General features: G+C 47.9%; 1 protein-coding gene across 1 annotated transcript in view; it reads right to left on the bottom strand.

Moving 5' to 3' along the window:
• Positions 1-16284, bottom strand: part of CACNA1H (calcium voltage-gated channel subunit alpha1 H) — a gene marked incomplete at its 5' end in the record, with an annotated part of 162911 nt that overhangs the window by 109065 nt on the left and 37562 nt on the right. Inside the window, 3 exons of the mRNA XM_083872614.1 lie at positions 2972-3069; positions 6534-6667; positions 7591-7702. Of these exons, the coding sequence (XP_083728740.1) occupies positions 2972-3069; positions 6534-6667; positions 7591-7702 (344 nt within the window). The remainder of the gene's footprint in view (positions 1-2971; positions 3070-6533; positions 6668-7590; positions 7703-16284) is intronic.

Here is a 16284-nt window from a genome sequence, read left to right as displayed (position 1 = left end):
AAATAAAAATCATGTAGAAATACATATAAAATAAAAAAAATATAAAAATACACCTAAAAAGCAAATAAAAATAAAAATAAAAATAAAGCAGGATTAAAACAAACAAACAACTCACTGACCACTGCTAAAAAAAAAAAATCCCTGACTCCAACCCCTGCCAAGTGACTAAATTGCTGGAATTCTATTTTTCCAGTGGTTTGGAAGGAATAATTTCTAATAGAAATGATGTTTTTATTGGCTGGAATTCTTCTTTTTTTTCTTAACAAACTGCATTGAGCTGAAAGAATCTCGTGGGTGAATTTATTGTGCCTGGAAGGCACGAGCTGAGAGTGCTGGCTGGATCCCAGGGAAGAGCCCAGGAATCCCAGGGATAAATCTCCAGGTTGGTTCTTCCTGTTTCCCTGGATTTAGCACCAGGTTCATCATTTTATCTTGTGGAAAGTCCCATTCCCAAATCCCAGAGCTGGGAATGGCGTGGATGGTGCTGGGATGAGCTGGAATTCCAAGGAAATCCCTTGGCTGAGCTGTGAATGAAAGGCTAAAAATGCAACCACCAAAATCCACCAAAATCCAGGGATTTTTCCCATCCCTTCTCCACAGATTCTAGAATATTTTGGTCTGAAACAGCAAAATTCCCAGTTCCGAGTGGCTGGAGTTGTGTTTCCCAGACAAGTGGGGGCTGGATGATTTGACCTCCAGGAACGGGGATATTTCTGGGAATTATTTCTAGGAATGGTCATCCAGGTGGTGGTGTCAGCCCAGCCCAGCCCAGCCCAGCTGCTCCTCAGGCACCTCCACTCCAAACACGGATTGACCCAGCTGGATTTCCTCCCACAGAATACTAATTTAAAAATTTGGGATATTTTCTATCACCTGTCTGTCGGAAAAATATGAAAATCCCACGGGAAGTGCAGTGGGAAAAAAAAGCTTGAAAGGAGTTTTTGGTGTCAGAGCTAAGGGAAACAAACAGGAGTTGGACTCTGAGCAAAATTCCACCTAAAGCTGGAGTTGTTTGGATCCCTGGAGCTCGGTGTAAATCCTTCAATCCTCCTGCCTGCTGCCCTCAGCCCTGCTGCATCCCAGCTGGAGATTCCCACTATTCCATGGGAATAGGGAAGGGTTTTGTGGATTTGATGGAGTTCAGAGGGAGCCTGATCCTCATCCCAATCCGGAGGGCTCCAAGCCCAGCCTGTGCCAGGGGTCTCTCTGCTCCACCCCATCCCAAATGGAGCCCCAAATTCCACAGGGAAACTTCCCTGGAGCACCAAATCCCAGAGGGAAACTTCATGTTGTGCTTTCCAAAACCCTGGCAACAAAACCTCATTAGGAAAACAAAAGCTCCAGAGGGTTCCATGGCCCCTTTCGGCCTCCGTCCTTTTTTTTTGGGGTCTTGTTTTTAAACGGAGCTGTGGAATTCACTGCTTTTATTTCCTTGTTTTCCAGAAAAAAAAAAAAAAAAAATCCCGTGGAATTGGGAGTTCTGAAGAGAAATTTCCTGGGTGTAAACATCCATCTGTTCCCTCAAATTTCCCTGGGAGGGCCTGGAATCAAAACCCTTTCTAGGGGAGGTTGTTTGGCTCTCCCTGGATGTGCCGAATCCAGGCAGGATGTGGGGCTGGCTCTCTCCAAGTGCTTCCCAACAGAACGGGAAACATCCCTTTGTTTTTTTCTTGCTTCCCTGTGATTTCCACACGGTGCTGCAGCCTTTTGATTGCAGTGGATTTGGGGGTTGGAAAAGGATGGAATTGCTGTGGAATGAGCACCTTGCAGAGAACGGCTCGGCAGCTGGCGGATTCCAGCAGGGAATTATTCCGACGTGTTGGCTCGGGTTTAAAATTGGATTTAGAAGCCAAGCAGCTGAAACCACTTGAAAATGGATTTAGGAGCCACTTGAACTCCCTGTTGAGGATGATCCCAATTTTGTTTCACGTGGAGCAAACCCTCCGTGGGGTTTCAGCAGCAAGGGAAGCTCCTGAGCTGCTAATCCCAAACATGAAAGTCATGGAAAGAGCTTAAATCCCTGAGGAGGGAAAAGGAACCCAGCAGGGCAAGAAGATCCCTCTTGGAAATAACCTTTTCCCTTCCCTTGGAGAAACATTGTTTCCTTTACACCACGAGCAGGGTTGTTTTCCTTAGGAAAGTCACAAAAACCTTGGAGAACAGCTCCGAGGGTCGATTCCCTCCTCCCTTGCCCTTTGCTGACATCAATTATGATAATGACGATCTCTAACTCGCCATTATAAATTAAATTAATTAATTTCCTCTTGTCAGCTACACAAAGCAGCCAGCCAGGTGTAGGAGGGGTTATTCCCATGGTTTTCAAGCTTTCCCAGACTGAGCTCAAAAAACCAGGTGAAGAGTGGGTTATTCCCATGGATTTCCAGTTTTCCTAGACTGAGTTCAAAAAACCATGCATGTGAGGGGGTTATTCCCATGGATTTCCAGTTTTCCCAGACATCCAGGTGTGTTGTGGGGGTTTATTCCCATGGATTTCCACTTTTCCCAGACTGAGCTCAGAAATCAAAGTGAGGGATGGCTTATTCTCATGGTTTTCCAGTTTTCCCAGATTTAGCTCAGAAATCCAGGTGAGAAGTGGGTTATCCCCATGGATTTACAGTTTTCCCACACTGAGCTCAGAAATCCAGCTGTGACTGGGAGGTTTTTTTTTTATTATTCTATTATTTTTTTCTTTATTTTATTATTCTATTATTTTTCTTTATTTTATTATTCTATTATTTTTTTATTATTCTATTCTATTTTTTATTATTCTATTCTATTATTATTTTATTTATTTTATTATATTATTTTTTTTTTTATTCCCATGGATTTCCAGTTTCTCAGATGGAACTCAGAAATGGGGGTGAGTCACTCCCATGGATTTCCAGTTTTTCTCAGACTGAGCTCAGAAACTGAGGTATGTGAGGGGGTCATTCCCATGGATTCCCAGTTTTCCCAGGGCTGTGTCACTTACTGGGGACTCTGTTGATGGCCCTCAGGGGCCGCAGGACGCGCACGGTGCGGATGGCCGAGAGGCTGACGTTGTGTCCATCCAGGGAATATTCCATCATCCTGGAGGGAAAACCAGCAGAGCAGTCAGGATGGGGGTCAGGGAATGGGGGTCAGGAAAATCTTCACTGCCTGCAAGCCCCAGGGGGGTAAAATTCACCCATCCTGTGCTTCCTGCTCCTCCTGTGGATGCAATTCCAGGTGCCTGGAAGCGTCCAAGGGGTTTGTGGCAATCAGGGATTGTGGAAGTTATCCCTGCTCATGGCAGGGGTGGAATGGGATGAGACTTAAGGTCCATTCCAGCCTTTACTGCTGGCACAGTAGGATTTTCCTTCCAGGATGTGAAACCTCCAAGGGAGCTGGAGAGGGAAACTCCAGCAGGAATTGTGGTGGTGGGACAAAGGGGAGTAGGTTCACACTGAAAGAGAGGAAATTTAGGTGGGGTATTGGGAAGGAATTCCTGCCTGTGAGGGTGGGGAGGCCCTGGCACAGATTCCCAGAGAAGCTGTGGCTGCCCCTGAATCCCTGAGAGCGTCCAAGGCCAGGCTGGATGGGGCTTGGAGCAGCCTGGGACAGTGAAAGGTGTCCCTGCCTGTGAGATGATCTTTAAGGTCCATTCCAACCCATTCCATGATTCCCTGACTCTCCAGGACAAGAAGCTGCTCCCCAACTTTTCTCCCTTCCCAGGACCAAACCTGAACACCCAAACCAACAAAAAAATGCATGAATCATTTGCTTAACATATGATTATTAAGAATAAAGAACAATTTCTCCTTGATTCTTCCTCCCCATTCCCCCATAACATTTGGGATGGATTGGCACTCAGTGGGTGATTCCCTACGCTGGAAAATGGGAGGCACAAAGCTTTGGGATGTCTTGTGCCATCAACAGCTCCCAAACCTTCAGCTGTCAAATCCAAAAGTTATCCTGCGAGATCTCCAGGGATTTGATGCACTGGGATGCCAAGTGTGGGGTCCTGTCATCAGATTCTACCTCTAAATCCTGAATCTCTTGGGAATGTCCCAACAGAAACCTGCTGGAGCTGGGAATTTGGGATGGATTGACACTCGGTAGGTGGTTCCCTACCCTGAAAAACAAGAGGCTTTGGGATGTTTTCTGCCATCAACAGCTCCCAAACCTTCAGCTGTCAAATCCAAATCATATCTTGGGAGTCTGGAATGTCTCCAGGGACTGGATGCACTGGGATGCCAAGTGGGGGTCCTGTTATGAGATACTACCTGTAAATCTTGAATCCCTTGGGAATGTCCCAACAGAAACCTGCTGGAGCTGGGAATTTGGGATGGATTGACACTCGGTAGGTGGTTCCCTACCCTGAAAAACAAGAGGCTTTGAGATGTTTTCTGCCATCAACAGCTCCCAAACCTTCAGCTGTCAAATCCAAATCCTATGCTGGGAGCCTGGAATGTCTCCAGGGACTGGGTGCAGCAGGAACAGCTCTCCTGAACAACATCCCTGCCGCTGGGGAAACGCTTTCAACTCAGCTGCCGGGCAGACGGGGAGGCCACGAGTTCCACCGGGCTTGAAATGTTCCAGGGAACATTTCTGGGGCGAGGAAAACATGAAAGGACTCTGGGAGCTGGAAGGGACTTCAGACATTGTGCTGGAGGCAGGAGCTGTGTTTTTTTTTAGTTTCCTCGCTCCCTTTGGAGCTGCTGCTGCTGAGGCAAACCAGCTCCTCTGAGGAGGCAGAATGGGGCAAACAAATCACTTGTTTCCCTTCTTGTCACAAAAAAACCCCCTCGGAATAACTTCAGCACACCCATCCCCTTGCTGGAAAAAAGCAGCTTTGTTATTCCAGGAGTGAGTTCCCTGCTGAGAACAGCTCCAGTTTTAGGAGCTGGATTGAAGGGTGGTAGTGGTGAGAGAGGTGAATCCCAACCCCCGGCACAGGGTTATTCCCAGCTCCAGTCTCTCTTCAGGAAGATGGGAAATCATATCCCAGATACAGCTCATGTCCACCAAAACCTTCTGGAGAGAGCCCAGGGAAAGTGGGAAATAATATCCCAGGTAGGCTTAAATCCACCAAAACCTAGAGATAGCTCAGGATCAGCCAGAGAAAATGAGAAATCATGTCTCAGGTATGGCTCAAATCCACCAGAACCTTCTGGAGAGACCCCAGGATCAGCTGGGGAATGGAGTTTTCTTCTTCTCATCTCCAGCCTGAGGAATGCCACACCTGCAGAGGGATCTCCTGCTGTTTTCATCCATGGAATGGGGGGGGGGGGAAACCTTGGGAAATTGGTCTCATCAGCCACTGTCCCCCTCATTCCAACAGCAAAATCCCCAGTGCCAAAGCTGCCCCTGGGGATGAGCAGAGGGCTCAGCCCTTCTGCCTCCATGGAACCCCCAAATCCTGGGTTTGGGATTCTGAGGAGCTGGGGATCCTCTGCTCACCCACAGGAGAGCTCATCCCACATATCCAACGTGGAAAACGCCCCCTCAGCTCCTGGATCAGAATCCTCATCCTGAGTTTTCCCTGCTCTTCCCCTCCTGCTCCTCCCTTAAACACCGCAGCAGCTTTATAGGAAAACATAATTAAGGAAAAAATAATTAATAATAAGGTAATAAGATTTTTTTTTTTTTTGCTGTCCCTGATGTTCCTCGTTGGGCTGAAACTGCACCGAGTTCTGAGGAAGCTTCAGCTCAGGAGAGCTCATGTTTTATTCAGAGCACTAAAACCGCTCCTAATTGTATTCCAGACAAATAACACGGTGCACAACAAAACCCCATTAGTGCAGGGAGGATGGCACAGCACTCGTGCAAAGGGAAAAATGCCCCCAACATATCCCAAGGATGTTTTAATTAACCCCGGGCTGGTCATTAGAAAGGCAGGAATTCAGAAGTCAAGCAGTAATTAAAGCTTTCTATCCCTTGCCCAGGATGTACTGAGCAGGTAGGAGAGCCTGGGCTCTCCAAAGCTCTTTGTTTATTGGGAATAATAATAAGAAAAAAAAAGTCTGAGCTTTGCCAAGCTTTTACTCCACTGGGTGATTCCCCATGGGGGTGAGGGAAGTGGTGTCAAAAACAATGGGATCATCTCTGGGGCTGTTTATTAACACATCCTGCAGGAGCCAGCAGCTGGGGGAGATGGAATTAAGCTGTAAACCAGGAGGAGTTTGGAATTTGGGTGAACTCCCAGCTTTTCCCACTGAGATTTCAGCCTTTATAACAGGGTTTTTGGGCTGCCTTCTCCTTGTTTGCCCCACCCCTGCCTCGCTCTGCTGGTGGAACTGGGCAGGAGTGGGGCTGAGATGCTTTTTTGGGGGGGACACAACAGCACTGGGACACTCTGGATCAGCTCAGGATGTTTTAGGATTAAAGGATTTCTCCAACCCCCCACAGCTCTGCCTGATATTCACAACCCACCCCTCCAAACCTAGCGTGGTTTTGGGATGAGGATTTAAAAAATCAGATTTGGCATTCTGAAATCCAGCCAGGACAAGGCTTGGGTTGGGCTCCCTGGGGTTTTCCCATCCTGGGGATGGAGGGATGAGGTGGTTGCTGACCCTGCCATGACGATGAAGAAGTCCAGGCGGTTCCAGGTATCCCCAAGGTAACATTTCTGCCCAAAGATGCCCAGGGCCACCATCTTGATCACCATCTCCACGGCAAAGAAGGCGAAAATGAAGTCGTCAAAGGCCTGGAGAGCAGGAAAAGAGGATTTCAGTCAGAACTGCCCTGCTCAGGGGGAGGGAGGGACCTGAGTGCTCCCACCACGGGAACATTCTGTGTTCCTGTCACCAAAGTGCCACCTGCCAACCCCAAAATCAAACCTGCAGGGTGCTGGCAGGCCCTGGCACAGCTCCTGGCCCATTCCAGTAGGTTTCCCCACTTCTGAGCCCCCCTTGCCCTTGCTAAGGATGGAGAGAAAGGATCTGCTTGGGACAGATCCTAATCACCCTTTAGGCCTCACCCTAAGCAGATCCCACAGAGGCCACCCCAAACCCATCCCTGTGGGAAAGCTTTTCCTGGGGAAAAAATGGGACTCCCACCTCCCAGAGCAGCCACCCCACAAATGCATCCCACAGATCCCAGAGCAGCCACCCCACAAACACATCCCACAAATCCCAGACCAGCCACCCCACAAACACATCCCACAGATCCCAGAGCAGCCACCCCACAAACACATCCCACAGATCCCAGAGCAGCCACCCCACAAACACATCCCACAGATCCCAGAGCAGCCACCCCACAAACACATCCCACAAATCCCAGAGCAGCCACCCCACAAACACATCCCACAGATCCAGAGCAGCCACCCCAGCCCTGCATCCCACAAACCCCCAAAGAGCCACCCCACAAACACATCCCCCAAATCCCAGAGCAGCCACCCCACAAACACATCCCACAAATCCCAGAGAAGCCACCCCACAAACACATCCCACAAATCCCAGAGAAGCCACCCCACAAATGCATCCCACAAATCCCAGAGAAGCCACCCCACAAATGCATCCCACAGATCCCAGAGAAGCCACCCCACAAATGCATCCCACAGATCCCAAAGCAGGCACCCCAGCCCTGCACCCCAGTGATCCCATAACCCCAGGGCAGTGAGGTGCTCACCTCCAGGATGGTGCAGCGCTCCGACTGGCACTCCACGTCCTCGCAGGGCTGGAACATGCCCAGGGTGACGCAGTTCAGCAGAATCACCAACATGCTCACATGCTCGAACCAAGTGCCAGCGGGTTAAGGACAGCACAGCCTGGGGAGGGGACACCCAGGGGACACATCCAGACCCTCCTCCCATCCAAAGCCCTTTTCCTGGGGCTATTCCCAGCCCCAAATCCCAAGTGTTAGCAGGGAATCACCCCACAGCAAGGGAGCAACTGGAGGGCAGCACCAGCAGAACCAGCTCGGTTCCTCACTCTAATCCTGCTCGTTTCCCTCTGGAGTCATGGGAATGAGGTTCTCTCATCCCATTCCTGCATCTCCAGGAATGACAGATTCCACTCTGAGATTCATATCCTGATGGGAATGAGACTCTCTCCTCCACATCCTGATGGGAATGAAGTTCTCTCATTCCAACCACATTCCTACATCTCAAGAAGGGACAGATTCCACTCTGAGATCCACATCCTGATGGGATTGAGGTTCTCTCATCCCAATCCCACATCTCCAGGAATGACAGATTCCACATCCTGCTGGACAAACACACCACACAGCCAAGCTGGTGGGGGCAAGGATGGGAATGCTGGGATTCAGGATCCAGAGGGAGTGAAAAAGAAGGAAAAGGGCTCCCAGTTTAGTCTCCAAAATTCCCCCATATTCCTCCCAGGATCTGCCAGTGCTCAATTAACCGATAATTAATTGATCTGAGTGGGAAGTGGTGATTTGCATCAGTGCAAAATGGGCCCAAAGTTGCCATTTGCTGCTGGCAGGACAATTAAAATCCCCACAAAAAGACGGAATAATTCCGCCAATGAAGCAGGAACCAGAGAACCATTTCTAGGGGAAATAATTGGAAACATCTGGATGTGAATAAACTTTTGTGCCTCCAAATCCACACCTGGGGGAGGCAGAGAGAGGCACAGACACAGAATTATTTCTGATAACAGCAGTTCTGCTTTGGGAACCTGGAGAAAAAGCCTTCTGTGTTTATTCCTTAGGAATATTTTATCTGGGGTTTTATCTGTTCAGGATAAAATCGATTGCAGCAGATCAGGGCTTCAGTCTCCAACTGGTTCTGCATGTTCTTATTTATCCAGATTAAAAAAAAAAAAAAAAAAAAAAAAAAAAAAAAAAGAAGCAAAATCAGTGGGGTCAAATCTTGCACTCCCCTAAAATCTGATCTCAACCCAGTTCCTGTTTTAGAAGGGCTTTAATTGGAAATTTAATTTAATTTAATAATTTAATTTAATTTAATTCAGAGCTGGGAACACCTCGGAGCTGGGAACCAACAGGGAAGACTTGGAAACCCACTTGTCCAAACTGGAAATAAATGTAGGAAATTCGAGAAATAAATGAAATAAAATCCCAGTCACGCTGGGAGTGAAGCAGGACAAGCTCCTGATGGGATTTTTCCATCGCTGAAATTCCAATGTTGGGTTAATTTCTCCCTCCCTTTCATTATTTCTCCCTGATTTTTCCCATCTTTAGGAGCTCTTTGGATGCTTTTCCCTGACTGGAGGCTCAGGGATAATCCAACCCCACAGATCAAACACCCAAATCTGACCCCAAAACCCCCAACCACGGCCACATCCCATTCCCAATATAAAAGGTGAAAAAAACCAGAACAACATCCTGGAGCAGCACAAAGGATGTGACTGGAGAGGGAATTCCCACAGAACAGGAATTCCCACAGAACATCCTTGAGGATGTTCCCAGAGCACTTTTCCAGCTGTTTTCCAGCTGGGGAGTCAAGGAAGGGGAGGGATGGCACCGGAATCCTCCCGGCAAATCCCCCAAAATCTGTGACTCCGCAAAAAGCCGGGAATGTGGCAGTTCCCACGGCAACGGCGCCTCAGGGACTTCCCAAATCCTTGGGAAAGGGAAAGATCCAAAGGGGGATCCACGCTGGAGGAGAAGGGTTTGCTCAATATTTCTTTCTCTGGCAGAAATTCCAGGGAAAAATAAAACATCTCAGGACATTGGGGCCAAGGGACTGAACAGAAGCAAGATCACGGTGCTAATTTCCCCATAATCTTATTATTTTTAGGGGATTTTAACATGTTCTTTTCCACTTTTTTTAAAAATAACCTGTTATTTTCCTGGGTGATCATGGATCTCCACCATCCCTCTCCCAAATCCCAAATTGTCAGGCCACAGTCCTGACACCCAGGGACTGAACAGAAGCAAGATCACGGCGCTGTTTTCCCATAATCTTATTATTTTTAAGCCACTCAGGGGATTTTAACCTGTTATTTTCCACTTGTTATTTTCCTGGTTATTCTGGAGCTCCACCATCCCTCTCTTAAATCCTACAAATATTCCTGCAATAAATACAGTTAAAAAAAAAAATCTGGGATGGCATCACCACTGTGACAAATCCACAGCTTTCATCCCGTGCCTTGGAATGAAGGACACAATTACCAAATTCCCAGGTGCTCCAGAGGGAGCAGCTCCGTTTAAAAATTCCCAAATTTTTATCTCATGTGGGAGAGAGGCTGGAGCCACAATCCTGACACCCAGGGACTGGACAGAAGCAAGATCACAGTGCTAATTTCTCCATAATCTTATTATTTTTAGGCGATTTTAACTTATTCTTTTCAACGTTTTTAAAAAAATAACCTGTTATTTTCCTGGTGATCATGGATCTTCACCATCCCTCTCCCAAATCCCAAATTGTCAGGCCACAGTCCTGACACCCAGGGACTGAACAGAAGCAAGATCACGGCGCTGTTTTCCCATAATCTTATTATTTTTAAGCCACTCAGGGGATTTTGGAGACTTAGCCCATGATTTTAACCCCTGGGATTTGGCGGGATCCTGGTTATTATGGATCTGTCCCAAAGCTGAGGAAAATCCTGAAGCTCCAAATCCCAGTTTGGTTCCAAGGAAAAGCAAATATTTATGGGAGAAGTGGGACAAGGGAAGTTTAAAATGTGAGTAATGCAGGGAATATACACACACACAGAGATATCTTGGGAATTCCAGAGTGTTCCAGGGATGTTTGGGTGGGGAATTTGGGAAGGAGAAAGGGGAAGTGGGAAAGGGGAAAGGGATTAGAAAAGCAGGGGGGGAAGGGCAGAAAAGGGGGAAAAAAGAGGGGAAAAGGGGGGAAAAAGGTGGAGAAAAGCTGGGGGGAAAAGGGGAGAAAAAAAGGGGAAGGGGGGAAAAGAGAGTGGAGAAAAGCTGGGGGGAAAAGGGAAGAGAAAAGGGGGAAAAGGGGGGGAAGGGAAAAAAGGGGGGAAAGGGGAAAAAAGGGGGGAAAGGATGGAGAAAAACTGAGGGAGAAAGAAGAGGGAAAAAGAGGGGAAAAGGCAGGAAAAGGGAGGAAAGGGGAAAAAAGGGGTGGAGAAAAGCTGGGGAAAAAAGGAGAGGAAAAAAGGGGGGAAAAGGGGGGAGAAATGAAAATGAAATAAAATAAAATAAACCCCAAAATCAACCCAAAATCTTATAAAAGCCATAATTACAGGTGACAGCAATACACAATAATAACAGGATAATACAATGGCAGTGCTGATACTGATTCTAACGGCGATGATGACAATTAATAATTAAGATAATAACAATGATGCTCCAGTTAATTAACGGCAAAGCCCAAAGGACGAGCAAAGGACGAGGATGAGCCAGAAGGAGCCGACCCTGGGCTGGTTTTCCAAGGGCCGCTGCTCATCCAGGGAAAAGCGAGATGAGTCAGGGAGCAAAGAGCAGGAATGAGCAGCAAACGGCTCAAACGGCTCCGGCAGAGCAGAAAAAACCCGGGAGAATCATCCCAGGCAGGAGCTCAATTCCAGCCGGGATCGCCGTCCCCACCTTCTCCTGGAGGGAATTTGGGCTGGGGAAGTTAAGCCTGGCTTTGGTTTTTTTCCCCAAGCTGGTTTAGCATCGATGGCAGCAGGAACTCTTCAGGTTCTGCAATGGGTTGGCCCTGATGTGACACTGGGAATGTCACCTGGTCCCCAAATTGTCACCTTGGTGTCCCCAGGTGGGCACAGGGCAGAGCCTGTGGTGTCCCCAGCTGAGCACAGGGCAGAGCCTGGTCCCCAAATTGTCACCTTGGTGTCCCCAGGGTCAGCACAGGGCAGAGCCTGGTCCCCAAATTGTCACCTTGGTGTCCCCAGGTGGGCACACAGCAGAGCCTGGTCCCAAAATTGCCACCTTGGTGCCCCCAGGTGGGCACAGGGCAGAGCCTGTGGTGTCCCCAGGTGAGCACAGGGCAGAGCCTGGTCCCAAAATTGTCTCCTTGTTGTCCCCAGGTGGGCACAGGGCAGAGCCTGGTCCCCAAATTGTCACCTTAGTGTCCCTAGGTGGGCACAGGGCAGAGCCTGGTCCCCAAATTGTCACCCTGGTGTCCCCAGGTGGGCACAGGGCAGAGCCTGGTCCCAAAATTGTCACCTTGGTGTCCCCAGGTGGGCACAGGGCAGAGCCTGGTCCCAAAATTGTCACCCTGCTGTCCCCAGCAACCCGAGCTGGGCTGGTCTGGGAATGAGTGTGGCTAAAAGAGGTAACAGGAGGCAAAAAAATGGATAATAAAATGCCAATCATTCCAGGAAATGAGATTTTGGAGGTAGGGTCAGCACTCAGCAGAGGCAAATGTCACCTGGTCCTCAAATTGTCACCCTGCTGTCCCCAGGGTCAGCACACAGCGGAGGCAAATGTCACCCAGTCCCAAAATTGCCGAGGACAGCCTGAGCTGGGGATGGGACGTCCTTGGGAATGAGTGAGGCTAAAAAAAGGTGACAAGGGGCAAAGAAAGGGACAATGATAATGGCAGTCATTGCAGGAAATGGGATTTTGGGGGGGGGGGGGGGGGGGGGGGAAGGGGGGGATTTTTTCCCTCTCCTCCCCAGGGATTTTTCCATATGTTCCTTAGAGATTTTTCCCTCTCCTCCTCAGGAATTCTTTTCCCTCTGCTCCCCAGGGATTTTTTTCTTCTCCTCCTCAGGAATTTTTCCCTTTGCTTCCCAGGAATTTTTTCCCTCTCCTCCCCAGAGATTTTTCCCTCTCCTCCCCAGGGATTTTTCCCTCTGCTCCCCAGGATTTTTTTTTTTTTTTCCCCTCTTTTCCCCAGGGAATTGTGCTCCAGGGAGTTCCCAGGGCACAGCCCCCACTGCCCACCCCACAGGTCCCCTCCAGGCACACACACACATACACGGAGGGATGGATGGATTTATCCTGTACCATTCCCAATGATCCACACCTGAGTTACTCAGAAAAGATTTTGCAGCTGGAATTGAGAAGCCCAAGCAGGCCCCGAATTTCGGGAAGAAGGAGCTGGCAGCATTCCCAGGCTCCAGAGCAGGCACACATTCCTGCCTGGCTGTCCACAACATCTGCTCCAGCCGCGTGCTGAGCTGGAGGAGACAAATCCCTCCCAAAGCCGGATCCAGACAGGGAATGCCCTTTTCACCTCGGGAATGACGCTCCCACAGCCACGGCAACTCCTAGCTCAGAGAGTAGAGGCAGCTCCAGGGCTCTGTCACACTCCAGGAGCTCTTTTCCCAAATTTTCCCTGGCTCTGGGATGTGCAGAGCTTTTACAGCCCTTGGTGGATCCTGAGCTGGGCAGGGAATGAGTGTGGCTAAAAGAGGTGACAAGGAACAAAAGAAAATGGGAAATTTTTTTGAGTTTTCCAACTTTTTTATCCCTGCCTGAGCATCCTGAACACCCACAGGACACATCTGGGTCTCAGGGTGTGTGTGCAGGGCCAGGAGTTGGATCCTCGAGGATCCCTTCCAGCCCAGAAGATTCCAGGATTCTGAGATTTAGAAATTTTCCATCCATAGCACCCCTATGATCCTACAATCCTGGAACTCTCCATGATCTCTCTTTTCCAAAGGAGATCCTAGGATTTTTTAATTTTTTTATTTATTTATTTATTTATTTATTTATTTATTTTTATTTTGATTTGAATTCAGCTGTGAAAATCCCAGAGCCATTCCCAGATTCTGCAGCCAGAATTTCAGGATGGATTCGCACGAGCAGCAGCAGCATCATCATCCATCCCTGCCAGGTTACACCTGTGATCCCAATCCTGCAATTCCATGGACTGAGCTCTCCCTTCAATGACAGCCTCACTGGGAGACAACACAGGCTTTGGGCTTGGTTTATTTTTTTTTTTCCTGACTGCAATAGTGACAAAAAGAGGGATTCCCAGGAGTCCCTTGGGGATCCCTCCCAGCCCAGGAGATTCCAGGATTCTGAGATTTAGGAATTTTCCATCTATGGCACTTCTGTGATCCTACAACCTTGGAACTCTCCAGGACCTGACCCCTCCACGCTCCCTTTTCCAAGGGACATCCTAGGCTTTTTGTTTTCATTTTGATTTGAATTCAGCTGGGAAGATCCCAGAGCCATTCCCAAAGAGCCGAGTGCTTTACAGCCAGAATTTCGGGATGGATTTGCACCACCCCCAGCAGCAGCAGCAGCGTCATCCATCCCTGCCAGGTTACACCTGTCATCCCAATCCTGCAATTCCATGGACGGAGCTCTCTCTTCAAAGGCAGCATCACTGGGAGACAACACAGGCTTTGGGCTCGGTTTAGTACTTCTTTTTTCTTGGCTCCAATAGTGACAAAAAGGGGGAAAATAAACTCAAATCCCCAGTCAAACCCTTCACCTTTGGGCTCCCTGGCACATTCCCCGGATGGATAGAGGCAAATCTTTTTTTCTTTCAGGATAATTGGAGCAGCTTTGATTCCAGGGGCAGTTTGGGCTGAGCTCAAGAGTTAAGGTGAACTTTATTCTCAGCTGCAATTTTCCACTTTGTAGTGCAGGAATCCCCCAAATTCCTGAGAAGGAGCTGGAGGCTGGAGTGAGCTGGGAGCTGCTCTGGGCATGGAGAGGCCCCACAGGGTCCCTGTGCCAGGTTTTGGGGACAGAGGTGACACCTGGGATCATCCCTGGGGTTCTCACTCTCCCCAAACCCTTCATTTGATGCTGAGTGCTTGAACATCCCCTGATAAATCCAGGTGGGATGGAAACCTCGTTTTTTTCCTTTCCATTTCCCCATCCTGGATCAGCTGAATAGGAAGGACTGGACTCATCCCAGTGAAGCTGGGAAGGATCCCAGGGATCCTGAATCCAAATCCTCAGTCCTAAAAGGGAGCAGAACCTGCAGCACTGGGCATAGGGTGCCCCCAGAAACAAGGACACCACACTGAGAAAAGGAATTTTTATGGAGCTGAACCACCTGGAATTCCTGCCTGGGGATTTATTCCCGCTCTACAAAAACTTTGGATTTTTCCAAAGCTCTCCAGGCACTTTGGGTTCCTGGAGAAACATTTCCCAGGTGTCATAAATGCACATTATAAAGTTGGCTTTTGGCAAATATCCTAATGAATAGTGTATGTGTAATTGTGCTGTGTCGTGTTTTGTTTGATGGAGTTTGGGAAAGTGATGAGTGCATTTTCTGATTGTGACACAGTGTCAGTGGTAATAGGACTGAGATTTTTTCTTTGTGACATCTGAACTGACCAAGCCATAAGGTATGGGAGAGAGGTCGTCACCTTGTAGCCCTGCAGAAAGGCTGCTAAATTTCTAGGGATTTTTATCAAAATGAAAACAGCCAAAAACCTCAAGAAAAAAAATTTATAAGGCCCATGTTACCAGGCAGAGTGGGGCCATCCACTAAAAAATCAATCAGATAAAATGATTGGGAATACTTGAAACAGAAAATAATGTTTTAATATCTATTGAATATCAAAACCAGCAATCCTTAAAACACAATAATTAAAAAAGAAAGGTGTGCTTTCTAATGAGGCACCCCAGCTAAAACATTTACCCCTTTCTGTCTCCTAAGTTTGAGACAGAAAGGCAAATATTGTCTAATAACTCTTAATATTGTCTATTTTTATTTTTTTATTCAACTTATAATTTTTTTTTAAGGAGAATGAAACTTGTTTTTCACACCAGGGATCCCCCAGGATCTGCCTCCATCCCTGGGGCTGGATTTGGGATGGATCAGCCCCGGAGCTGTGACACATCCCTGAGCTGCAGCAGCACAAGCCCAACACAAACAGGTTCCCACTCATCATCCCAGGGATATTCTCGGGGGTTGTTCCCTGCTGGGAAGTGCCAGGCTGCTCTGGGAGCCCAACAGATCCTGAGCTTTAATTCTCTCTGTGTGACTAATGCATGGCCCTGCACCTCACCCCAAAGGCTCCTTCATCCTCTCCCGAGAAATAAATGAAATAAATTGAATAAATGAAATAAAATCCCAGGCACTCCCAGTCGGGAGTGAAGCAGGACAAGCTCCCAATGGGATTTTTCCATCACTGAAACTCCAATTTTGGGTTATTTTCTTCCTCCTTTCTGTGATTTATTCCTGATTTTTTTTCCCTTTTTTTCCCTATTTTTTCTGTTCTTTGCTCCCTGTGCTTCTCCTCCCTCTGGATTTATTCCCTTAAATATAATAATAGACTAGATAATGTATAATTATACTTACAATTAAACTATCTACTTAATTAAAATAACTTCCGATAAACATATAACAAAACCCCTACTACTGTCATATTAACTATCAACACCCACCACCTATAAAAAGTATGAACCAAAACCCAAAGTGGAGATAATAATAGTGATAAAAAAGACCAAAACCACAAAGAAAAAAACCACACATACTCGAAAAAAACCCACAAACCCAAGGAAGGGCCA

The sequence above is a fragment of the Zosterops lateralis genome (genome assembly GCF_965231275.1).
Source record: "Zosterops lateralis genome assembly, chromosome: 15".
In the NCBI taxonomy this organism is placed as follows: Eukaryota; Metazoa; Chordata; class Aves; order Passeriformes; family Zosteropidae; genus Zosterops; species Zosterops lateralis.
The sequence above is the reverse complement of the archived record's forward strand: the minus strand, read 5'-3'. Positions and strand labels throughout refer to the sequence as shown.